Here is a 26,189-nt window from a genome sequence, read left to right on the forward strand (position 1 = left end):
TTCATTACAGGCCGCGAAGGAAGGAAGCGGCCGCACTTCACCGAGATGCGCCCACCCCCAGGCTCGCTTTGCCGGGGAGCCCGGCTCGCCCAGACCCCCAGAGAAGATGCTGAAACGAAGGGCGGCGGTGGCCGGCGCAGGAAAGAGAGCGGTCATCCCTCGCTCACCCCTGCCAGCCAGAAGCCCAGAAAACAAGACGTTTGTTAAATTTGGTGACAGCGCCAGGCTGAGCGCTCAGAAGGTGAACAGTGTGGGGCGGTTAAAAGGGAGGGCGAGGGTGGAGTGGGGGCCGCCCGAGTGTGCACGCCACCCTCCTCCTCTCTTTCAGATCCCCTGGATTCCTGCCCTGCTCCTCAGAGCTCTCCCAGCAGGACTCAGCCTCCAGGCCAGCGGACCAGTGGGCTGTGCGCTGGAGAGGAACCGGGTCTGCGGGGAGCAGGTGCTCTCCTGGGGGGCGGGGGGGGGGCCTGCGGTGGGCACACGGGGGGCGGGGCTCAGGGAAGGCTGCCTTCGGGGAAGGGGCAGGGGACAGGAAGACAACACAGTGGTCGGCTGATTGGGGGACAAATATTTGGAGAAGGAGGCACGTGAAGTTGCCAGACAAGACCCAGAAATCCAGGCCCTTGAGATCTCCGCTTAAAGCAGACACGCCCTTGCACGTGCCTCGCCCGTGGAGCACCTCGCAGCGGCTGGTGCAGATCAGCTCTTCTAAGAGCTCAGGCCAGAATTCTGGCCCCTCCCGCCTCCCCACCTCCAGCACCCCAGTTCCAAGCCCCCAGCACAGGCATGGCCTCCTCTCCAGTCCCTGCCCTGACCCCCAGCCCAACCCCACCAGGCACTGCTCTGTCTTCTACACCACAGGGAAAGGAACCTTTTAAAGTGGGAATTGGTCCAGACCACTCGCTGCTCAACTCTACTCACGGTAAAAGTGGAAAGCGCTGCTCTGTGATCTGCCCTCATCACCAACAGGGTCCCCTCAGCCCTAGTGAGTCCTCCTCAGGCCACCCCAGCTTCTCTGCTGTTCCATTAACACAACTGGCAGCTCCCACCCCAGGCCCTTTGCACCTGCTGCTCCCACAGCCTTGAGCCCTGAGATTGGCTCCCTGACGTTCCTGGGACCTCTGCTCAAGCGCTGTGTTCTCAGCCAGCTCTGCTCTGACCATGACCATCCTCTGTACAAAGTCAGGGTCCCCGCCCAGGATTCCCAGCACCCTCCCTCCCTGTGTGATTTTCCTTCACAGCCCTCACTTCCTGCATGAGAATCTCCACCCCACAAGAGAGCCAAGATTTCTGTCTGCCTCATTCACCGATACGTCCCCAGAGGCTAGAACAGTGCCTGACACGGACAGTAGACACTCAATAAATTACTAGGTGTTGAGTGAAAAAAACAAAAAAACAAAAAACGGATGTTCAACCAAGTGAGCAGGTAGAGATTACATTCACAGAGAAAAGTCTGGAAAGACCCTCAGGACAATTCTAAGAGTGGTTGCCTCCAGGGAAGGAGAGGAGAAGTCAGTACTGGGGAACGTTTTCATTTTCTACGAGGAGAGGATATCCACGTACAACTTGTATCATTAAGTTGTTTTTAATGAAATCAATAGCCGTTGTATCCGCGGCATAAAAGAGAAGAGAAAACTAGAACAAAGAGCTGCCACACAAAACGGAAGCCTGTCTGAGTCACTGGGACTCAGCTCTGCCAAACAGTGCAGGCCAGTGACCGCCAGGGCTTGAGAAACAAGGCACGAGTGTCTTCACGCTGCCGGGCGTGTCCGGCGCTGGCGGCCAGGACACACGGACCACAAGGCGCCAGAGGAGACGGCGGCCCTGCTCCCGGCCCTGCGTCAGACCCCCCGAAGCAGAGCGCGGCGAACCGGGGGAGGCCCCTCCCGGGGCCAGCCACCGCACAGGTGACGAGGGACGGACACAGGATGGCCGCCGGCACCCCGGCAACACTGTCCCCGTGACCGGGCTCCTCTCCCGCCTCATCAGCACCTGCTGTCCAGGCTGGGACAAAAAAGCCCCGCTGGCCACAGGGCCAGCGCCCTCCCCCGTGGACAAGCGGTCCCCGAGCCCGGGCCCTGAGAGACGGCCACTGCCCGGAGTGGCCCAGCCCGGCACCGAGTCAGAGAGAGACGCCGCAGCCTCGACAGGGATTCTCCGTGTCCCTGTGTCGTGTCTTTAACCCCCGAGCCTCCCACCTGCCCCCCCCCCACGACCCGAGTGAGGGGACAGCAGCCCTCGTCCGCAGTGGGGAGGCTCCCCTTCCACATCAGATCCATTTCCCAACGCCACTTGCCTCGTGTAAACTGCTCACTCCACCTTGGCACCACCCGAGGTTGGGAGGCACACAGAAGGGATCCTTCTGGGGCACCTGGGTTATTCATCTGACTTCGGCTCAGGTCATGATCTCACGGTTCGTGGGTTCGAGCCCCGCGTCGGGCTCTGTGCTGACAGCTCGGAGCCTGGAGCTGCTTCCGATTCTGTGTCTCCCTCTCTCTCTGCCCCTCCCCGACTCGTGCCCTGTCTCTCAATATAAATAAAAATGCTAAAAATTTTTTGGAAAAAAGAAGAGGACTGCTCTCCTAAAGACCAAATTAATTCAAAGGGGGTCCCGAAAGGGTGCACAGGGTGACGGCACGAAGGGGCATCGAGGACCCGGTGCAGCAGGCAGGGCAGCCCCGTGCCCTGAACCCCCACACAAAGCCGAAAACCAGCTTTGTGAACCCAGGGGAGGCAGGGGGCCTTCCTTCCAGCGACGCTCAGAAGGAGGACCCCATGAGGCTCCCACGGCTCTTAGATGAGATCCAAAAGCTGCGGAGTACAACTCAGCCAGAAAATGGAATGAGTCGTGGATGGCCGCCACAACAAACACCGTGCGGGTGACAGAAGCCAGACTCCACTATGTGAAACGTCCAGAACAGGCAAAGCCATAGGCAGAAGGTAAACCGACGGTGGCCAGGGGCTGGGGGCCAGGGGCAGGGGGCGGGGAGGGGCGGCATAGGGGGTACGGGGGCTTCCTTGGGGGGTGAAAACATTCTGCCATTAGATAGAGGTGTGGCTGCACAGCACTGAATGTACTAAACGCCACTGACTTGTACCCGTTAAAATGGCCCATTTGTATGGGACTCTCACCTCCATAAATTTTTTTTAAGTTTATTTAGTTTTGAGAGAGCACAAGTGGGGGAGGGACAGAGAGAGAGGGAGGAGAGAGAGAATCCCAGTCAGGCCCCGCACTGCCAGCCAGAGCCCGACTGGGGCTCGAACCCATGAAACCGTGAGATCATGACCTGAGCCGAAGTCAGACGCTCAACCGACTGAGCCCCCCAGGCGCCCCTTAAGTTTCTTTTCATCCAAATCCTTTCCCGTAATGTGCAAGGCCCTGCACAGCCCAAGCCCTGTCCCTCTCACCTCGGCTCACTTGCTACTTACCTGATACTGGTTACACTGGACATTCCAGGTGAGCCACCAAGGTGTTCCAGTCCTGAGTCTGCACAATCCACGTACCTCAGTTTCCCCAGCTGCTCGAGGGCATTGGAGGAGAGGGAGATGCACATTCACGTATCTGGAGCTCCACTGTCCAACGCTTCAGCCAGTAGCCCATGTAGCTGTGGAAACTTCTATTTAAATATATGTGAATTAGGGGTACCCGGGTGGTCCAGTCAACCGGTCAAGCATTGGGCTCTTAGTTTCGGCTCAGGTCAAGATCTCACAGTTCATGAGTTCGAGGCCCGCATCGGGCTCTGCGACGATGGTGCGGAGCCTGCTTGGGGTTCTCCGTCTCTTTCTCCGTCTCTCTCTGTCTGTCTCTTTCTCTCTCTCTGCCCCTCCTCCACTCGCTCTCTCTCTCAAAATAAATAAACAGAAACTTAAAAAAATTAAATATATGTGAATTAAAATGAACTGGAATCATGAAGTCCGGTTCCTTAGTCTCACCAGCCACATTTCAGATGCTCAACAGCAGCACGTGGCGTGTGGCCACCGTACTGGACAGCACAGATAGCAAACATCCCCAGGGTCATAGAAAGTTAGGACAGAGATGGCCCAGAGGGCCAGACGGGCAACATACACAAGTGACACATTCTCGATGGAATGGAAGCCCCCAGGCAGTAAGGGCTATGCCCTCAGTCCCTACAACAGCGCCTGGCACACAGGGGTGCTCACGGAATATCCTATGTGTGAATCAGAAATCACGTCATTGTAACCAGTCGTCAGCATCCTGGAATGTGGACCCCGTGATCCCAGCCCTGCTGTTCTTCAAGGAGCAGCCAAACATCCAAATGTTAACACTGAATCTTCTATCTCTGGAATACGCGCTCGAAAGTTATTACAGCACTGGGCTGGCCAAACCGATCTGCCCCGGGCAGGCCGTGGCCACGAGGGAGGGGCTGGCTGTCCACCGCTGCGTTCGGAGGTGGCCAGGGCTCCCTCCACCCGTGTTCCTCAGGAGAGCGGCCTGCAGGACCCTCACACGGAAACAAGCAGGTCACCGAAACTCTAAAGCTTCCCACCTACCTTCCCAGGAGCATCCAGAAGGGACACGGGAGGAAGAAGCCAATTACATTTTCCTGCTTTTAAATATGTGCTCAGCACGGAAACAATGTGCCCAAGCCCCGGGTGAAATTAATATTCTAATTCCAGTGTCTCGCACTGATGAAGGCGCCGCTGCCACCGTCCGGGAATGCTAACTACTCGCGATGACCCTTTTCAAGGGAGTAAAGGAGCAAATGAGCGAAGAGAGACAGGGCGGCGGGGGCTGCAGGGAAGGGGTATCTGGCCACCAAGGCCACCAGCAGGAGCCGCTGCAAGGAGGGCCCCACATCAGGCCTGCTGTCCGGGAGTCGGGCCGGACACATGAGAGGCCACGTTTAAATCATAGGGCCCCAGAGCACGGGTGGCTCAGTCGGTTAAGCGTCCGACTTTCGCTCAGGTCATGATCTCGCGGTTCGTGGGTTCGAGCCCCGCGTCGGGCTCTGTGCTGACTGCCAGCTCAGAGCCTGGAGCCTGTTTCAGAGTCTGTGTCTCCCTCTCTCTCTGCCCCTCCCCTGCTCACAGTCTCTCTCTCTCTCTCTCTCTCTCTCTTAAAATAAGCTTAAAAAAAAAATCAGGGGGCCCTAAGGCCAGGCACCAGAAAAGTGCCGGGGCACCTGGCGCCCTGAGGAAGAGCAGGAGGGCACCTCCACATTTGGAAACACCACAGGGAAAGTGAACCGGGTCCACGCGACCAGCACCTGCCGGCCGGGGGGCCGGGCCGTCCTCCACCACCAACACCTGCCTGACGAATCCAGGGGCCAAGAAACTCCTCGCTCCCCACCCCCACCACTCTGTCCTTGGTCAGAGGACTTTTAAAACACGTCTGCAAATTCTGTGACACTTCTCTGATCAAGAGAGGGAGTCAGATTCCCCTTCCCTTGATGATGGGCTGACATCTAATGAATAAAATGCAGCGAAGTGACCCTAAGAGTCTTCGGAGGCCAGGTCACTGCAGTGGACTGAATGCATTAATGAAAAGCATTTTAAAGTGGCTTCGTGAAGAAAACTTGTTTTTTTTTGGTACCTACTGGCATCTAAGAGGAGATCATAAGTTCTGGATATGCAACAAAACTTTACTAAGCCTAGAAAAAATTATAAAATCCTATCACTAAACATAAATATGTTGGTCTCAGCAAATGCTTACGAAGGGCAAGGCTGTCCTAGAAGTGCCGGATTAAAATCCAGAATCAGAACGGAGAGGCAACTAGCCCAGCACCACCTCAGGGTGGTGTCGCTTATGACCTGCTGTCGGTTCTGCGGGGACGACCCACCCAATGCTGTGGAACGCACACTTTTGCTAAGATCTCTGTGTGCAGCTGTGTGCCGCCTCTAGAGGGTGGCATCAACGACGTTTTCATCTTTGACATTCAGCGTTCCAACCCTAAGCCAGGTGCAGCAGATTGAGATCATTTTTGAAACATTTTTGATTGGCAAGGGGAGGGGGAGAGGGAGGGACAAGGAAGAACCTCTCATACCAGTAATTACTGGCAGATGGCATTTACTGTGTCTGACAGCATTCCAGGCACTGTAAGTAAAGCCAGGAAGAAGGGTTCAAAGAATATACATCCATACAGCTCTCTCGAGGAGCTCAGTCCGGAGGGGGAGATGAGGTATGTGCAGATTTTCTAGAGCACACAGAACGCCAAAGCCTTTCCAAGGAGGAGCGGTCACTTCCAGGCAAGGGAACCCGAGAAGCCTGCACAGGACTTCATCAGGAAGCTTCTGGTTGGAAGCAAGAAAAACCCAACTCAAAGTAGCTTAAGAAAAAAAGTACTGGTACTGGGTCATGTACCAGGCAAGTTCAAGATCAAGCTCATCTCAGGAATAGCTACTTCTAGGCACTCCGCGATGGTCCCCAGGAAAGCGTCCTGCTCCATCTCTTGGTTTCATCTCCAAGTGGCTTTGATAAAGCAAACTGCCACAGGGAAAGAGGGCCACGTGGCAAGGAACTGAGGACTGGGGTCCAAGAGCCCACAGAAAGTGTATCCTGCCAACAGCCATGTGAACACAGAAGCAGGACACCTTCCCCATCCCCGGCCCCAGGCGAGCTTTCAGATGAGACCCCAGCCCTGGCTAACATCCTACCTACAGCCTTGTGACAGATCTAGAAGCAGAAGAGAACTGGGGCGCCTGGGTGGCTTAGTCGGTTAAGCGTCCGACTTTCGCTTAGGTCATGATCTCGCGGTTCGTGGGTTCGCGCCCCACGTCGGGCTCTGTGCTGACTGCAAGCTCAGAGCCTGGAGACTGTTTCAGTCTGTGACTCCCTCTCTCTCTGACCCTCCCCTGCTCACACTATCTATCTATCTCTCCTAGAAATAAAAAAAAAAAATAAAAAATTTAAAAAAAAAAAAAAAGAAGAGACCCCGTGCCCAGGTTCCTAACCAATAATAAAAGTGTATTGTTTTGAACCATTAGTTTATGATAATTTGTTACACAGCAGTACTAACTGATACCTCCAGGCTCACAACCTACCAGCTTAGCAACTGCAGCAGAAAAGAAGAAACTCTTACCCAATGCTTGCCACAAACATCCCAGGGCCAGCCCTCATCGGCCCAGCTTGGGTCACGTGCCCAAACAAACTGGACCACCTAGAAGAATGGATAAATTCCTAAAAACTATGCAATCTTCCAAGATTGGGTCTCGTAAAGAAATAGAAATTCTGAACAGACTGATTACTAGCAATGAAATTAAATCAGTAATTAAAATAAAACTCCCCCATAGGGCGCATGGGTGGCTCAGTCAGTTAAATGTCCAACTTGGGCGCAGGTCATGAGCTCGAGCCCCACGCTGGGGTCTCTGCCCTCAGCACAGAGCCTGCTTCCATCCTCTGTCCCCTCCCTCTCTGCACCTCTCTCACTCATGCTCATGCGCTCTCTCAAAAACAAGTAAACATTTTAAAAAATAACTAAAATAAAATAAGAGTAAATACAATAAAATAAAACTGAACTAAACTCCAAACAGAAGCCTAGGACAAGATAGCCTCACATGTAAATTCTACCAAATATTTACTTACTTATTTTATTTTTTATTGAAATGTGCTTGACACAGTGTTACATTAGCTTCAGGTATACAGCCTAGAGATTCAACAAGTCTATACATCACACTATACTCACAAGCGTAACCATCTGCCACCATACGATGCTATCACGACGCTATTAACTCTGTTTCCTAAGTGGTACCTTTCACCCCTGTGACGTATTCTTTCCACAACCAGGTGCCTGTACCTCCCACTGCCCTTCGCTCATTTTGCTCATCCCCCCAGCCCTCCTCCCCTCTAGCAACCATCAGCTTGTTCTCTGTATTTATGGGTCTGTTTCTGTTTATTTGTTTTGATTTGTTTTCCAGTCTAGCATTACCCTGATACTAAAACCAGACAAAGACACAGCAAAAAAAGAAAAAACTACAAGTCAGTATCCCTGATGAACATAAATGCAAAAATCCTCAAAGTATTAGCAAGCCAAATCCAGCAATACATTAAAAGGTCACACACCATGATCAACTGGGATATATTCCAGGGATATGAGGATGGCTTAATACCTGCAAATCAATCAACATATAATACACGTTAACAAAACAAAGCATAAAAATCCTATGATTAGGGGCACCTGGGTGGCTCGGTCGGTTGAGCGGCTGACTTCAGCTCGGGCCATGATCCCATGGTTTGTGAGTCCAGGCCCCACATCGGGCTCGCTGATGTTAGCACAAAACCCACTTCAGATCCTCCGTCTCCCTCTTGCTGCCCCTCCCCGGCTTGCACTCTCTCAAAAATAAATAAAACATTTTAAAAAATCATATGATCATCTCAACAGATGCAGAAAAAGCATTTAATAAGACTCAACATCTATTTATAGTAAAACTCGCAACAAAGTCAGTACAGAGGAACCATACAGGCCTCAACATAATGGAGCCCATATAAACCAGTGCTAACATCATACTCAACGATGAAAAGCTGAAAATTTTTCCTCTAAAATCTAGAACAAGACAAGGATGCCCACTCCTCCAGAAACAGCCACAGCAGTTAGGCAAGAAAAAGAAATAAAAGGGATCCAAATTGGAAAGGAAAAAATAAACTGTCACTATTTGCAGATGACATGATACAATACATAGAAAACCCAAAAGAGTCCACCAAGCAACTATTAGAATAAGTGTGAATTCAGTAAAGTTGCAAGATATGTAGTGAGTATATAGAAATCTGTTGCATTTCTATACAAAAATAATGAACTATCAGAAAGAGAAATTTTAAAAAAATTTATGGAGCATCTGAGTGGCTCAGTAGGTGAAGCATCTGACTTCGGCTCAGGTCATGATCTCGCAGACCACGAGTTCGAGCCCTGCTTTGGGCTCTGTGCTGACGGCTCAGAGCCTGGAGCCTGCTTCAGATTCTGTGTCTCCCTCTCTCTGTGCTCCTCCCCGATTCATGCTCTGTCTCTCTCTCTCTCAAAAATAAAAACATTTTAAAAAATGTTTTAAATTTAAAAAAAATTTTTAAATAAACATTTATCATTGCATCAAAAAGAATAAAATACCTAGGAATAAATTTAACCAGGGAAATGAAAGACCTGTGCTCCGAAAACTATATATAAGACACTGATGAAAGAAACTGAAGACAACACAAATAAATGGAAAGCTACACCGCGCTCATGATTTAGAAGAATGAAGAGCATCAAAATGTCCATGCTATTCCAGAGCCATCTACGGATTCAGCGCAATCTCTATCAAAACACCATTGGCATTTTTCATCGAACTAGAACAAATCATCCCAAAATTTGCGTGGAGCCTCTAAAGACCCCAAATCGCCTAAGCAATCTTGAGAAATTAGAATAAAGCTGGCACTGTCACATTCCCAGAGTTCAAGCTATACTTCAGAGTTACAGTAGTCAAAACAGTACGGACAGGCACAAAAACAGACGCATGGGTCAGTGGAACAGAACAGAGAGCCCAGAAACAAACCCACACTTTATGGCCACTTTATCTACAGCAAAGGAGGCAAGAACATGCAATGGGGGAAAGGCAGCCTCTCCACTAAATGGTGCTGGAACGCTGGACAGCTCCCGGCACGTGAATGAAAGTGAACCACTTCCTGACGCCATACACCAAAGCATATTCCAAATGGATTAAGGACTTAAAGATATGATCTGACACCATAAAAATCCTAGAAGAAAACACAGGCCATACGCTTTTTGGTACTGGTCTTAGCAATAACTTTTAGATCTGGCTCCTCAGGCAAGGATAACAAAAGCGAAACTAAACTCCTGAGGTTACACCAATACAGAAAGCACCCGCACAGCACAGGAAGCCATCCACGAAATGAAAAGGCATCTATTGGATGGGACAAGATATCTGTAAATGACATACCTGACCGGGGGTTAACATCCAGAACATAAAAAGAACTCCTACAACTCAGTATCAAAAAACCAAACAGTCCAACTTTAAAATGGGCAGAGGACCTGAATCGATATTTTTTCCAAAGAAGACATACAGATGGCCAATAGACACATAAAAAGATGCTCACATCACTCATCATGGAAGAAATGCAGGTAAAAACCACAATGAGATATCAACTCACACCTGTCAGAATGGCTAGTAGCAAAAAGACAAGAAGTGATAACATGTTGGCAAGGACGCAGAGAAAAGGAAGCCCCTGTGCAGTGTTGGCTGCAATGTAAGCTGGTCAGCAACCACTGCAAACAGTCCGAGGGTCCTTTGAAAATTAAAAACAGGAGAGTCTGAATGGCTCAGTCAGCTAAGCATCTGACTTTGGCTCAGGTCGTGATCTCGCAGTTCGTGGGTTCGAGCCCCGCGTCGGGCTCTGTGCTGACAGCTCAGAGCCTGGAGCCTGTTTCAGATTCTGTCTCCCCCTCTCTATGACCCTCCCCTGCTCACGCTGTCTCTCTCTCCCTCTCTCTCTCTCTCTGAAATAAATTTTTAAAAACATTAAAAAAATAAATAAATAAAACATTAAAATTTTTTTTAAAAATTAAAAATAAAGTTACCATATGATCCAGCAGTTCCACTTCTGGGTATTTATCTAAAGAAAACAAAAACACTAACTGGAAGACATATGCATCCCTACATCCACTGCAGCATTATTTACAACAGCCAAGGTGTGGAAGCAACTTCCATGTCCATTGACAGGTGAGTAGATAAAGAGATGTGGTATGTCTATATGTACACACACACACACACACACATACACACACACTGGAATATTACTCAACAATAAAAAGAACGAAACCTTACCACTTACAACAACATGAATGGAGGTTAAAGGTATTATGCTAAGTGAAGTAAGTCAGACAGAGAAAGACCAATACCAGAGATTTTACTCAGATGACGAATCTTCACTTCTATGTGGAATCTCAAAAGGAAAACAAACAAAACAACATAGAAACAGACTCACAGATACAGACAACAACCTGACGGTTGCCAGAAGGGAGAGGGGCAGAGGGTGGACAACATAGGCGAAGGGGATTACAAGACACAACCTCCTAGCTATAAAATAAATAAGACACGCAGCTGCAATATGCAACGTAGAGAAGAGTCAATAATAGTGTAAAAACTTTGTACGGTGACAGATGGTAACTGCAATGATCATGGCGATCATTTCACAATGTACATAAATAAGGACTCCCTGTGCGGTCCACCTGAACCTAATATCATACTGTTTGCCAATTATACCTTAATTTTTAAAAATAAATTTAGGGGCTCCTGGGTGGCTTAGTCAGTTAAGCGTCCAACTTTCGCTTAGGTCATGATCTCGCAGTTCGTGGGTTCGAGCCCCACGTCGGGCTCTGTGCTGACTGCCAGCTCAGAGCCTGGAGCCTGTTTCAGTCTGTGACTCCCTCTCTCTCTGACCCTCCCCTGCTCACGCTGTCTCTCTCTCTCTCCTAGAAATAAATAAAAAAATTTTAAAAAAAAATTAAAAAAGAAAATCTGGGTTTTATTCTCAGAGGAAGGCAAAAATAGCAGACCACCACTCCCACGTGACAAGATTTGGATATGAACTAATGTTGGAGCAGAGATGAGCAAAACCCCAAAAATGGGCACCAGGGCACATAGTAGGTGTTCAACTAAACATCCAGTAAATGGAGAAGACAAGTAAAGCAACACTAGCGTGTATTAAGGAATCCTGGGGATTCAGGCACTGTGTTGAGTTCTTACGCAACATCTCCCTTATCCTTCACAGCGGCCTGAGGAGTAGAAGCCCCTACTCTCCCCATTTCACAGAAGAGAATTTTATAGCACAGAGAACCAACCCAAGGTCACGGAGCCATCAAGCGGTGACAGAGAAGCAAAACGCAGTTTCCCTCACAGATGATCCGAGCTGACGGGCAAATCGGTCCTGCAGGAAGATGAGACCACGCGGAGCTCGTGTAAGTGGGGCTGGTGCGAACAGCCAGGCTGACGCCTCCCCCCCGACACCAAAACGTGCAGACCCTCCCAACAGCTCAGCCCAGAAACTTAAGGGAAAAACACTCAAACCGGGCTGGGCGTAGGGGGTGGTGGGTGGAAGGAGAAAACGATATCGTAAGGAAATAAAAATTGCATCACAAGCCCACGGCGCTTTCTAGAGAGCCTCTTCCACGAGAGACAAGCGGGTCTGCACCGCGGGCGTGAGGCAGACCCTGGAGACGTGGAAGAGGCCCCTTTTCTAAGACTGAAGATACCATGATCTGGAGAAATGTCGTTGAGTCAATAGGCTGGCACTCCCAGCCCTCGGGGAACCACCCACCGTGGGAGCCACCAGCAGCGGGACCTGGGGGGGCTTCGGCAGGGCGCCGGGAAACAGCCCCCCCGTCCCCATCACTCCGTTAACTCCACTTCCTCGGGGGTCAGCTCTTTCGCCTGCTCTCCCTAGTCCCACCCCGGCTTCGTTCAAATGTCTGCAGGTCCTGGTCGGGTGCTGATCTCTGCACAGTGCTCCTGGTGGGTGAACCCCTACTTTCTGACCCCCTCTTCTATGTCTGGAGAATCCCCATTTCGTGAGGCAGTGGGAAATCACCAAACACTCCATGATATTTCTATACCATGGGACACCACGCAACAATTCAAAAAATAAGATAGTTCGATATGCAGGTGAATACTGGGGAAGAGATAAAGAAGTAGATGTTTTTAAATTTTTTTTAATGCTTATTTATTTTGGGGGGAGGGGCTGAGAGACAGGGAGACAGAGGATCTGAAGCAGGCTCCAAGATGTCAGCACAGAGCCCGATGCAGGACTCGAACTCATGAACCATGAGATCATGACCTGAGCCAAAGTCAGATGCCACCCAGGTGCCCCAGAAGTATATGTTTTTAAAACAAATTTAAAACTATGTTATAACATATATGTTTCTGGAGTGGGGGTGGCTCAGTCAGCTGACAATCTGACTCGATTTCAGCTCATGGTTCGTGGGATTGAGACCCACGTCGAGGCTCTGCTTGGGATTCTCTCCCCAAATCTCGCTGCCCCTCCCCCACTCGTGTGCATGCTCTCTCCTTCTCCCACTTCCCCTCAAGATAAATAAACATTTAAGTGTGTGTGTGTGTGTGTGTGTGTGTGTGTGTGTGTGTGTTTCCTACAGGGAAAGATACCCAGCAAACTGATATGAATGGTTATCTTTGGGGAGGATATGAAATTGTTCAAAGTGCACTTCAGATTTATCTGCAATGTTTCTTTAAGCCATATTTATATCTTTGGCAGAGACGGTGTTACGCACTCACCATAATGCTTTCATTTTCCTTCTGGAACCCAGAAAAACTATGTCTTCCAGGCCCCCCCCCTTAGAAGGCAGAATAAAATCTCTCTCTCTCTCTCTCTCTCTCTCTCTCACATACACACACGTGCACGTGCGTACACACACACTCACACGCACACACGATTATAAAGGATCCTGATGGCTCACACCTTCTCAACAAACACTGTGCTATCCTTGCACATTCATCACCAACAACTAATTAACCCCCTGACATCCATTCTGTCCTCCCACAGTCAATGAACTCTTGACTTTCGGCGATCTAAAATGAAGCCGTCCCAGAGTCTCTTGCAGCTAGATGGGGCCGTGTGACTTAGTCACAGCCAGTGGGACAGAAGTGGAAGCATCATGGGACTACCGGACTCCTCCACGAAAGACAACTGATGCACATCCTTTTTACCCTTTCTTTGTCTGCACCTCCAGATTGGTGCCTGGAATGAAGATGAAACTGCTGGACCCACAGCTGCCATCTTGGGCCATGAGGACAAAGACCACAAACTTGAAATGGTAGAAGGGAGCAAAAAACTTCATGGAACAGAGCCCACCACAGTTCTCAACACGGCACCAGAATCTGGCGTGGGATCGAAACCGTCTACTTTTCAAGCCGCCACCACGTAAGTCCGTGCTACTTGCGGATGACCCCATTCTCCACAGGCACGCCCATCACACCACACAGCCAGGATTCCCTTCCCCCAGAGAGCCACGAAGCAGCTTCCGTGCTGGGTGACCCGAGTTCCGGGCGCCACAGCCGCCAGCACCAGCAAAGCACAGCAGCAAATCAGGAGGATCCCCACTGAGGCACTGTCACCAGCCCCACGGGGCCCCAGAAACCCTAAGGGAAAGAGCGGGGCTTCTCTACATAAAACTGTACATTATTGTGGCTAAAACATCTCAAACATTCCAGATGCCCTGCCTCTCCCGCCCCCTCCTGGCCCACCACCCACCACAACACCCCCTTCAGCCCTTCATTCAGATCATGCAACTCTGGCTAACCTCTCAGTCCCTCAATGTCCCCTTCTTTAACAGGGGTACAATAATAATACCCACACACCTAGGCTTCTTGTAAGGGTTAGAGGAGCTGACACATGCGAAGTACTTAACACTGTGACTGGGATATGGGAAGCACCGTGTAAGTACTAGCTATTCTGTACACGGCGGGGCGAGGGGGGGGACTTTGGTTCATTGCTGTTGCTTTTAATGTTTATTTTTAAGAGAGAGAGAGAGTGTGTGAGCAGGGGAGGGTCAGAGAGAGAGGGAGTCACAGACTGAAACAGGCTCCAGGCTCTGAGCTGTCAGCACAGAGCCCAACGCAGGGCTCGAACCCACGAACCGCGAGATCATGACCTGAGCTGAAATCGGATGCTTAACGGACGGAGCCCCCCAGGTGCCCCAGGTTCGTTGTTATCAAAACCACATTGCACAGTGGAAGTTACCTCACAACTCACTTTTCTGTCTTAACAATAAGCCCAGGTCATTGTTCCAGAAGAGAATGTACATCCAAGCTGCTCTTTTCAACAGTTAACGGTCATGCGCACAGAAATACCACGCGGTCAAGAACTACTTTACTGACGGGCCGTTGGGCTCTTTGGTTCTCTGTTCTGCCAGCACCGAAGACGCGGCTATAAACATCCCAGAACATACAACCTGATACAGTGGTGCTTTCACTGCTAAAAACAGGTTTCCCTCAAGTGGGATTGTTGGGTCAGAGACCAGCTTCTCTCTTCATAGATACGAGCAGACTGCATCCCAATATTCCGTGTTTTCAAAGCAACCAAAAGATGTGTGACATCACTGGACTGGGGCCTCAGACGTGCAGCGCATAAGGACGCAGCCCAGAGGTTACGGCAGCGGCCGGCGGCCACGCGCCAGGATGGGACGGAGCGTTGGGCTCCGTGAGGAGGGGCACCGGAGGCTTCAGCCCACAGGTGAGGGCTCTCCCGGCCTGGAAGGTTCTCCCCACCACACTGGGGAGGCTGCTGCTGCAACTCCTTCCTTCCGGTGTAAAAGCCCCGGGATTTTCCTCTGGGAAATCATCTCCTGTCTCTCTTTCTGGAAACGTGCTTCCAATCCCAACTCCAGAGATGAGCTTCTGACTTAAGTGTGGCTAATCACATAGAGGATTCCATCCACGGTCACGGGCCCTGGCTGAGGGCTCAGTACCTGACCCAAGTTAGTCCAGGGGTCCTTGCTGGTACAATGACAAGAGACGAGTGATTTTGGAGGAAAGCCTGGACCTGACAGTGACCAGATCTGCCAGTAGGTGGACAAAGGCTGTCTGAGAATTAAATGAACACAGAGGAAAAAGAGAACCAAGAGTCAGAGTGAGAGAGCAGAAGCGCTCATTAGAAGCGTTAAGCCCCCGGATCTAGCCACGCCTGAAGGTGTCTCTTCCTTGAACTTCCTAGCTCCAGAGTCCAGCAAATTCCCAACTTTGTCCCTTGCAGTGATAAGAATCCACATGAATACAGGGACATACACTCTGCATTTAGCACACTCATCTCCATAAGTGAACTCAAAATCTTAGCACTGAAAACGGACCTGAGTGTCACAAGGAAATATACAGAAGGCTGTGTTCATCTTTAAAACAATCCAGGGGCGCCTGGGCGGCTCAGTCAGTTAAGCGTCCAACTTTGGCTCAGGTCATGATCTCACGGTTTGTAGGTTCAGGCCCCGCGTTGGGCTCTGTGCTGACAGCTCAGAGCCTGGAGCCTGCTTTGGATTCTGTGTCTCCCTCTCTCTCTCTGCCCCTCCCCTGCTCATGCTCTGTCTCTCTCTCAAAAACAAATAAGCATTAAAAAAAAAAGTATGACTTTATAAAAAAAATTTTAAATAAATAAAACAATCCAAAAAGAAAAAAACACAAGGCCATGAAAGAGATCCATTGACCAATGTCATCCCAAGTCTGAAATAACTAACCAGTGGGCACCTTTAATACCGCCTGTCTCCAGCAGCACCCCGAGGAGGGTCTCCTGAGCTGTAAGCCACCAGCTTTGCCTACAGAGCAAAAATATCTTGCACACACATGCGCTACTATTTTTAAAATGTTACATAAATGCTACTGTAATTACCCAAACCCACTCATTCAAGAGCATTACTGAATTGATGGCAACTTTCAATCAATATGTTTTGTTTGTTTGTTTGTTTCAACCAAGAGATACCAAACCCCCCAGTTCCTCTCATTCAGATGAGCTGGACAGTTTTGTTTTGTTTTTTTGACATTAAAAAGGGATACTCGTTCTTGACCACAAACGTGTGCTATTAACACACATTTACAGACATTCCCTTGTGACCTTCACTGAGGCAAGCTTGGTCTGCGGAAGGGCTAGGTAGTAGTCGTTTCTTCCCGCTTTGCGGGCACGATGCCCTCTGACAGCACTCAGCTCTCACTGTTGTGGGAACGCGGCCACAAACAGTATGTAAACAAATGGACGTGGCTGTGTTGCAATAAAACTTTATTTACAAACACGAGTGGAGAGCCAGAGTTAGCCCATGCACAGTTTGGTGGTGTCCGTTTAAGGGACCCAGAAACCAGCCAGCAGCGTGCCAGGCGCCAGAGCCAGCCCGGGGGCGGATGGAACTCACACATCTCCAAACTGCGGTGGAAGTTGATGGAGAAGGTAGAATTTGACTGACACGCAGCGTTTCACCTACACACCTGCTAGAGAAAAGCAAGTGCACCTAACCTGGCGGCGAACAACAAACTGCCAGAATAATCACATCACGAGCGCGGGAACTTTTCTTCCTCGACTATCACTGGCTCCAGCAGGAGACGTGGGCACCACGGTGAGTCTGATAGACATAGGTCAAGTTCAACCTCCATCAACCGCACTTCTAGGCTAACAGGTCCTAGTTTCCTCAACTGCCCTAACAGTGTTATTAATAACTGCCTCCATTTACTGAGCACTTAGTATGTACCAGACACTGTGTTAGTAAGCGTTTTGCACCCAGGGTCATCCTCAGATCCCCTTAACTCATCCACCCCAATCTTCTTCCCGGGGCCGTCGGGGACAAACACCCAACTCACAAATATAAGTTCTGTTTGTTAATTTCATCGCTGACAAATACTGATTCGGCCCCATTTCCAAGTACAGTGACAGGCATAGAGTCGGCACCCAGTAAATATTTACCGGATGAATGTTATTGGTCAGCTGGTCCTGTGGCGTAACTTTCAACTGCACCCGAATCCCACTTCCGACCTTGTCTACGGCTGCCCCTGTGATCCAAGCCTGGACCAGCCACCTCCCCGCTCAGAGGAAAAGCCACAGTCCTCAGCACCTCAGGGCCTTTGCACTCGCTGTTCCCTCTACTCAGAACAGTCTTCCCCAAGAAGTCCACTGGATAGCTTCCTCTCTTACTCGTTTAGGTCTTTGCTTAAATGTCACCTTTCTGGATGCTGCTATTTAGAATTTTGAGGGCGCCTGGCTGGCTCAGTCAGTGAAGCAGGTGACTCTTGATCTCAGGGTTGTGAGTTCGAGCCCCATGCTGCGTGTAGAGCTTACTCAATAAAACAACAAAAAAATACATATATACATATATTTGAAAAACTAAGATAAAACTGCAAAACACGCCTTCCCAGCACTCCCTCTCTGCTGCCCTGTTCCATGCTTCTCTGTAGCACTTACTGCCATTTAAGAAACTGTATTTTGGGGGCACCTGGTGGCTCAGTCGGTTAAGCGTCCAACTTCAGCTCAGGTCATGATCTCACAGTTTGTGAGTTCGAACCCCACGTCGGGCTCTGTGCGGACAGCTGGGAGCCTGGAGCTGCTTCTGATTCTGTGTCTCCCTCTCTCTCTCCTCCTCCCCTGCCCACGCTCTCTCTCTCTCTCTCTGTCTCTCAAAAAAACGTTAAAGAAAAATTTAAAAAAAGAACTGCATCTGGGCTATTTGTTTAGTTCAGTATCTGTCTGTCTGCACCTCTGGGCTGATGCCATGAGGACGGGCACCTTTGTGTGTCTCGTCCTTGCCGTCTCCCCAGCTCCGAGGACAGTGGCGTCACAGCAGAGAGCACAAGGAAGGTGTGTCAGAAAAAGCAAAGGCAGGCAAGGAGGAAGGAAGCAGACGGGGTAGAGTTTCAAGGAAGAAGATCTGCAGGAGGGGCGCCCGGGTGGCGTAGTTGGTTAAGCGTCCGACTTTCGCTCGGGTCGTGATCTCGCGGTTCGTGGGTTCGAGCCCCGCGTCGGGCTCTGTGCTGACTGCCAGCTCAGAGCCTGGAGCCTGTTTCAGTCTGTGGCTCCCTCTCTCTCTGACCCTCCCCTGCTCACGCTGTCTCTCTCTCTCTCCTAGAAATAAATAAAAAACATTTAAAAAAAAAAAAAAAAAAAAGGAAGAAGATCTGCAGGAGGGGAGTTTGAGACCCGTTTTACAGATGGGGAAGCAGAGTCTCAGAGAGCTCAAGGAGCTGCACCCGTGTCCCAGACCTCCCGATTTCTTGCGAGAAGCCAGAAACCTGGATGTTGACATCTGCCCCTTTTTAAACACCAGCAACTAACCAGACGCGTCCGCAGGCCAGATACGGCCCAGAGGCGGCCAGAGGCTCTCCCCTGGCCTGGAAAAGTTCCGAGTCACCGCCACCCTGGGGAACTTATTTGGTGAAATGACGTTCTCCATCCGCACCGTGTCCCTCCCCTTCCACTGCCCCTGCCCCGTATTTCGGCTGGAGAACAGGGTCCCTTCCCGCCTGGCCACCCCCCTCCGGCCTCATCTTCTGCAGGGCCCCACCCCTCCGCCCGGGGGCCCCCTCAGCTCGCCCAGGAGAGCCGGCAGCAGCAGATGGCACAGAAGGGAAAAACACCGAGCCAAGGATATAAATACGTCGACTGCACACAACAAGAAGAGAACCGGGCAAACAAAGGAAGCCAAGGAATCCGAGAGCCGGGGGCCCGGGCAGAGCCAGCCCGCCGCCCCACGGTTCTGGAAGGCAAGCCAGGACCCCCCCCCCCCAGGCCCACGGAGCCGGCCCGGGGAGCGCCGGCCGCGGCCACGGCACTATTTTCACGCGTCCGTTTGCTCCGGTGCCTTAGGAGCCCTGGTGGGAGACATTCCGAGCACAAAGCAGACGTTAGAGATGCGTTATTTACTGAGTCACCCTTCGTAGGCGCTGAATTCTGGGCACCGAGGCAGAGCCATGAGGAGTTAGGTCCCCCAAGGGGTTAATTTGGGTTAACACCGCAAAACAGCCCGGCTCAGAAGCACCAGGCGATTGCAGGCGCTCCATCATCCGCGGTAATAAAATACAGCAAATCAAATTGGACTCTATTGATTTTTTATGTAACTATTTTGGGACTGGAGTTGTAGGGAGAGGGTATTGATCAGTTAAGGAGCCAGGTGTCAGGGAAGGGAGTTCGGAACACCCTGACTGAGGACCCAGGTGATCCAAGCAGAAGGGAAGGCACCGGGTTTCAACTCCAAGGAACCAGGCTTCTTTCTGTCCCTCCCTTGGCAGGCAGTGGGCGTCACGGCTCCGTCCTGCACTCGAGCAGCAAAACAAGTGCGTGGACGGAGGAGAAAGGGACAAGGAAGGCTTTGTCTCTCCCCTTGGCACCTTTCACCGCCTGCCATTAAATTATGTATTTGTTTGTCTGTTGTTTTCTTACTGTCTCGCTCCAGCCGACGGACAGCTCCTCAGAATGGGGAATGTGTCTCCTTTGTTCCACGCTGTATCCCCAGAGCTTAGAGCTAATTAATGTCTGCTGAATGAATGAATGAGTGAATGAGTGAAGGAACAAACGGTCAGCGAGCACCTGCTGTGTGCCCAGCACCGCGCAAAACACCCTGCGAGCATTCACACTCCCGCCTGGGACACCCTTCTCCAGGCTGGCTCCTTCTGATCATGTAGGTCTTTGGAGATGAAGGCCACCTCCTCCAGGAAGTCTTCCTGGATCATTCCCCATCCCAGTGCCTCGTACTGAATACGAAGGGCACAAGTTACTGCCTAGGACTTTCCGGTTTGTGAATCTGTTGGCTCCTTGTCTCTCCGTCACGGGAACCTGCCCTAGAATGCAAGTTCCCTGAGGGAACAGTCACCTGAGCCGGAGAGTTTGGGAAACGAGGGGAAACTCCAGGATAAGAAGGCGCCCTAGAGGCAGGAAAGACAAGAGTCAGGCACTTTGGGAAGGAGACCCCACCCTGCCACTCACAATCTGTATTGTCGATCGGGTCCCTGAGTTCCTCTGAACCTTAGTATCCCCACCGGGGCTACATCGGAGCCCCTGCTCTCTGGGCAACGCCCCAGGGATCCCAGGAGATCCGGAGTAGCCCCTCGGCAGTCACCAAGGCCCCGCTGACCTTCGCGTCACAGCTGTGACTGTCACAGCAAAGAGCCCATCTGGTCTTCCTAGTTGAAACCTCACCCCCAGTATGATGACATCAGGAGGTAGGGCCTTTGGGAGGTGATGAGCTCGTGAGGGTGGAGCCTCATGAGTGGAATCAGAGCCCTCAGAGAAAAGACACCCGCCCCCCGGCCCGGCAGAGAGCTCCCGCAGCCTTCCACACGTGAGGACACGGGGAGAGAAGACAGCCCTCACCAGAACGTGGCCATGCTGGGGCCGTGATCTTGGACTTCCCGGTTTCCAGAACTGTGAGAAACAGAGGTCTGTTGTTTACACGGCACCCATCCTGTGGTATTTTGTTCCAGCAGCCTGAATGGACTGCGGCAGGGCCCATTCTGCAGATGGGGAAACTGAGTCTCAGAGAGGTCAAGGGTTAGACGAGATCTCCCAATTTCTTGAGAGAAGCCAGAAACCTGGATGGTGATACTGACACCTCCCACTTTTTAAATGCTGGCAACTAACGAGGAGTCTGCAGCCAGACACGGCCCAAGGGCCACAGAAGTGGCCCTGCGCTGCATTTCCACGCAGGCGCAGCTACCCAAAACGCCAGGCCCTCCCTGCAGACACACCCCAGGGCTCCGACCGACCGAGGCGGATGACTTTAGAGTAGCCAACATTTCCCAGAACAATTTTCTCAAAAAAGAACCAGCGCTACCTTCAACTTGGGACAAATCCCTGAATCCCCTGGGCCCAAGTTGGGCTCAAAATCCAACTAACCACCCAGAAACCTTGGAGCCACGAGCACGCAGAAGACGACGGTTAAGAGCACGGACTCTGAACCAGGCATGCTGTGGGTTCACATCCGTGTGTGTGACCTCGCATGAGCCGCGGCCTCGGCTTCCTCATCTGTAACATGGGCCAAATACAGTCCTTACCCCATGGGGCTGCTGAGGATTCAGTGAGGCCAAGCCTGTGAGGGGCTCTGAACACAGACAGCTGGAGAGCAGGGTTAGCTGAGCCAGTTTCAGGCTCCGGTTCACCAAAATGGAAGATCCAGGGGAGGAGACCAAATGCAAAGGAGGGGGAGTCTGTCTGCCAGAGTCTCAGCCTTGAACAGAAGCATCTAATCCCTCGAGGGCACCGAACTGAAAGGATTCCCAGCTGCCTGCAGAGCTGAGTCCACTCTGGATGATCCCTTCGGCTCCCAACCTTACTTCCCGCCCACGGATGCATTTGTTGCAGAACAGCCGTCCAGGCCCCCGGCCAAGGCTGGCAGTGGGCGGGACGCGATAGTCCCCAGTCCCCCACCCCCCCAGCGTGGACCGCGGCAGCCGGTCCATACCACCCTGAGCGAGGTCATGCAGTGGAACCCAGCCGTGTCAGCCGCAGACCAGCCCCTGGGCTAGAACCTGACACAGTGTGACCTCCAGGAGACACTCGGCATCTCTGGGTCTCTGTACCCTCGCCCGGAAACCGTGGATGGGGAGAGCGCCCACCCGCCGGCGAGGCGGGTCTCCGCTGTGTTCGCCCGAGGCAAGCCCGGGGCGGCCTGGTGGGCGCCTCCGTCACCCCATCCCCGTCCGCACCACCGTGATGACTGCTGTCATTCTCATGACCTTGGGCTCCGTAAACGAAGCCCCAGTCCCTCAAAGGACCATCCAGTAGAGCCCTCACCAGAAAGACACTCCCCTGTGCACGGTGAGAAACACCTGGTTGAAGTTTTTTCCAAAGAGCAGTTGTGTGACCCGGGTGCCTGATCTGACACCAATGCACCGTCAAGTGACCCTGAGCAAGTCACTCCCCGCGTCCGAGTCTCCTCTTTCCTATCTGCACGGGGGGGTGGGGTGGGGGGGGGGCTGGGCTCTGAGACGGCATCTTGCTCTGCAAGGCCACTCACCCCAAGAAAGAGCTGGGGGTGCTACGCGCACCCCATCTCCCCACGGTGACGGGCTGCGTGCACTCGCTCAACCCCAGAGCCACAAAGGGAAGTGTCTACTCTCTGTGCCCATTCAGTGTTAGACCCGGAGAGAAGAAAGGAGCCACCCAGCCGCGTACAACCAGGGGACTCATCCGGGAACAAGGCCCAGGGACCACCCTCCTGGGCTTGACAGCAACAAGCAAGGGGTTTCTTTTGCTCTCTTGGGTCACGGCCACCACCATGCTCATTGCTGGCTCCCAGCGCCACAGCTCATGCAGAAGCCTTGCGCGTCCCAAGTTCCCTGCATCCGGTAGGGGAGGGGGGCACTGAAATGATTTACTCTGGGAACCTCCACTGTGCCGCCATTAAATCACTCAGGGGAGGTGACAGCATTTGCATAGCCCTCCCCAGCACCTCCCGACGACACTTCTCGGAAGAGCAACACCACACACAGGCAACCCCCCCCCTCCCAAATCACTACTGTCACAAGAAAGAAATATACCCCGTGCCATGCCAAGGTGCCAGGCAGGGCGAAGAGTATCTCGGCTTTGAAGCCAAAGCCACCCCCCCACACACACACTAGCACGCTCTGCCGCTCACAAGCCCCCTAGTCAGGGGGCTCTCCACCCACCCCAATTTTATAGACCCTGAACACAATGGGTCAATGAAGCAAGGCGCGTCCATTTTCCCCAGCAGGGACCGTCAGAGCGCCGCTAATTTGCAAAGCCGTAGCTCGCACAAAAGTGGCTTGAATAATGGGGGCCCCCCAGTCGCTAAGCTGGGGGATTTGTGCTGACTCTTAGCGAGTACCGTTCCATATGTTTAAGCGCTTACAAGGCTAAGAGTACGCCCACCTCGCTCTTTACCATGGCAGCTGCCCACGCGGGGGGGGGGGGGCACAGAGCAGACAGTCCCCGCGAGCGCCCGGGGAGAGGGCATCCTTCCTTCCCTGAACACCCTTCCAGCCCCTCTCCCCAACCTCGGCCAGACGTGGTCGCTAAACCATGCCAGAAATTATCCAGAAGATCCAGCCGGCTCTGAAGGAAGCCCTAGCTAATTCCTCCGAACCTTTCAACCAACAGTAGGCAGCTAAGTATCGTTCAAGAATCGCAGCCTTGTTTTTTTCCTAGCTCTTCTAACTGGTGCTAAATATAGAGTTATCAAACTGTCTCTCTTTACGGCCCTGGTAGGGACCGGTGAAAGACTTACATGTGCGCCCAAGAACCTGCCCATGGCTTGGGGGGGGGGGTCTGCCCTCACGGCCCCTGCGGAACGAGCTCCCCAGCTGAGACTCGGGGAGCCGCAGGGCACCAGGGCTAGGGCCCGGCAGCAGGAAGCGGCACACCTTCCGTGCCAGAACCGGCCTCCTCCCAGAGCCAGGCACAAGCTCTGCCGTTGCTAGGGGACGGGGCCGGGGGCGGGTGGGGGTGTTCTCCATGTTCTCCTACAGGCGTTAGGCAGGCAGCTTCTGGGAGGGACTTCCAATATCGGCTTCCGAGCACATCCAGGCAAAGGCTGACCCCCGTGGAGAAACAAAATAGAGACAGAACTGCAATGTTCAAGTCCAAGGGACTGCACTTTTGGGAACAGGTCCCAGGGAGGGCTTTGGCTAAGAGGAAACGGCCGTGACCCCAGCAACAGCCCCCCTTACGGAGCGCAGAAGGACGCGGGGAGGAAGAAGCAGGGTGGCCGCGTATCACCCAGCTGATTGGAGATCCATCCACACGTTAAGCCGGAGCTGAACGCCGATGGAGAGCTCTGACAAGGTTGTTTTCTGAGCAGAAGGTTTTATGAAATATTTTGGGTCACTTCAGGGCATCTCAAAGGAAGACAGTGTTTACTTTTGCCATGCAAATACATCACCCGTTAAGTTGGCACAAGCTCTGTTCCTAAATGCAACCTCCCCAAGGTGGTTACAGCTGAAAAGTTAAAGTTCTATTTTTCTACTGCATCCTGGGTGTCTGTGCGGTTTGTTTGTTAAGAAAAGGAGGAGAATTTTTTTTCTAAAGAGAACGCTCTCGGCTCCCAAACCATGGGTCTTGATTTTGAAAGGGTTGGAGAACCGAGCTCCCCAAATGAACACGGATGTTGCTCGTCATGGTTCCGGCGTTCATCGGAGCCTTTAGGATGGTCTCCACCGCTTGGGGTGGGGGGAGGGGAGGGGAGGGATTGGCATTTTAGGACAGGCTTCCTCTAGAACCAACATGTAGGCACGCCAAGGTGGTAGCAGCTTTCCAAACTCCAGCAGAGAGAGAAAATACATGACTATGTTGCCTTTCCCACTCACTAGGTCTTGGCGACAGCTGCGCCGGTGCCAGCAGGGAGCCCGGCTCCACGGTACCCAGGCAATGGCTCTGGGCATCACCGCGTTCCAGGCGGCCCTGCGCGCGCGCCGGGCCGCCGGGCCGCCTTGGGGTCAGGGCGCTGGGGCAGCACGCGTCTCCAGAAAGCCGGCAGCAGGCTGCGCCCGGGCTAAGGGGAGGCCACGCGGGGAGGGGACGTGCTCGGGGAAGGGGGGCGTAAAAGCAGAGGGTGCGGCGGCGAGCGGGAGAGGCTGCGGACAAGCCAGACAGGCTGCGCCGACCGAGACGACCTCGAGGCCGGGGCCCCGCAGGTGTCCTGGGAACGCACGGCCGCGCGTCGTCCGCGGGCATCAGGACGCGGGGAGGAGGGGGCCGCCGCCGCCCCGGCACAGCGAAACCCCGCGGGTACCGGGACGGCGCGGAGAGGGGGCTAGATTCCTGGAGGCGCGCCCCCACCCGCCTCGAGACGCTGTTGCCCCCGCGCGCCCTGAAGGGCTCCGCAGGGGAGCTGGGGTCTGGGGAGCTCGCGCCGGGCGGAGAGGTTAGTGCTGAGGACCCCCGGCTCCGGGAGATGCGCCCTGCCGGGGACTTGCGAAGGAGGTGGCCGCCCCGCGCGGGAGCCAACTTTGTGCGCCGCGGCCGGGGTCGGGGATGGGGTCCGGGGACGCGTTACCTGGGCACCGGAGCGCAGTCAGCGCCAGCAGCAGCCCGAGCGGCGGCGCCCGGCCCGGGGGCGGCATGGTCCTCGGCGCGCGGTGGGCGCGGCGCGGGGCTGCTCCTGTCGCGCGCCCTGCCCGGCCCGCGGCTCCCGGGGGGGGAGGGGAGGGGGCAGGGGGGCAGCCCCCGGCGGCTACGCTCGGGCGCGGGGCATGGCTCGCCCCCCGGGGCGCCGCTCTTCCCCAGACGCAGGCAGCCGGCGCTGGCGGCGCTCTCCTCCGCTCGCCCCTGCGCGCTCTCCGGGGCTCGGCCGTGCGCGGCCCGGGAGCCGGAAGGCCGCGGGGGGCTCAGCGCCCCGCGCCCGCGCCGGCGGCCCCGCACTTGGCCCGAGTTGCGCGGGCCCCGCCGCCGCCGCGGCTCCTGCGCCCCAGCGCCCGTCCCATCGCCGTGGCGCCGCCGCCGCCGCCGCCGCCTCTGCCCGCGCCAGCTGCCGGCCGCCCCTCGGCCCGCGAGAGAGTGAGCGAGCGGCGAGCGCCGGGCGGAGGGCGGGGCGGCGGCGGCGGGCGGGGCCAGGGCGGGGGCGGGGCCGGGAGGGGGCGGGGCCGGGAGGGGGCGGGCCCGCCGCGGAGACGGGGCCCCGCGCGGCCGCCCAGCCATAGGCGGCGGGACGTGCCACTCCCGGGCGTCCCTGGGGGCGGGCGCCGGCGGCTCCGGCCCGGAGAGCCCCGCGGGGGCGGTCGGGGGCGGGCGCGCGGACCGGGCCGCGGGAGGGGGCGCC

At 53.5% G+C, this 26,189-nt stretch overlaps 1 protein-coding gene across 1 annotated transcript in view; it reads right to left on the reverse strand.

The window, feature by feature from the left end:
- The window catches only part of LOC120234796 (transmembrane protein 132B), a 368,719-nt gene extending 342,972 nt beyond the window's left edge, over positions 1–25,747 (reverse strand). The window contains exon 1 of the mRNA XM_039236821.1: positions 25,428–25,747. Within this exon, the coding sequence (XP_039092752.1) occupies positions 25,428–25,494 (67 nt within the window). The 5' untranslated portion in view covers positions 25,495–25,747. The remainder of the gene's footprint in view (positions 1–25,427) is intronic.
- Positions 25,748–26,189: the final 442 nt, after the last annotated feature.

The sequence above is a fragment of the Hyaena hyaena genome, unplaced genomic scaffold, assembly GCF_003009895.1.
Source record: "Hyaena hyaena isolate Hyena2069 unplaced genomic scaffold, ASM300989v1 scaffold_0, whole genome shotgun sequence".
NCBI classification, from domain to species: domain Eukaryota; kingdom Metazoa; phylum Chordata; class Mammalia; order Carnivora; family Hyaenidae; genus Hyaena; species Hyaena hyaena.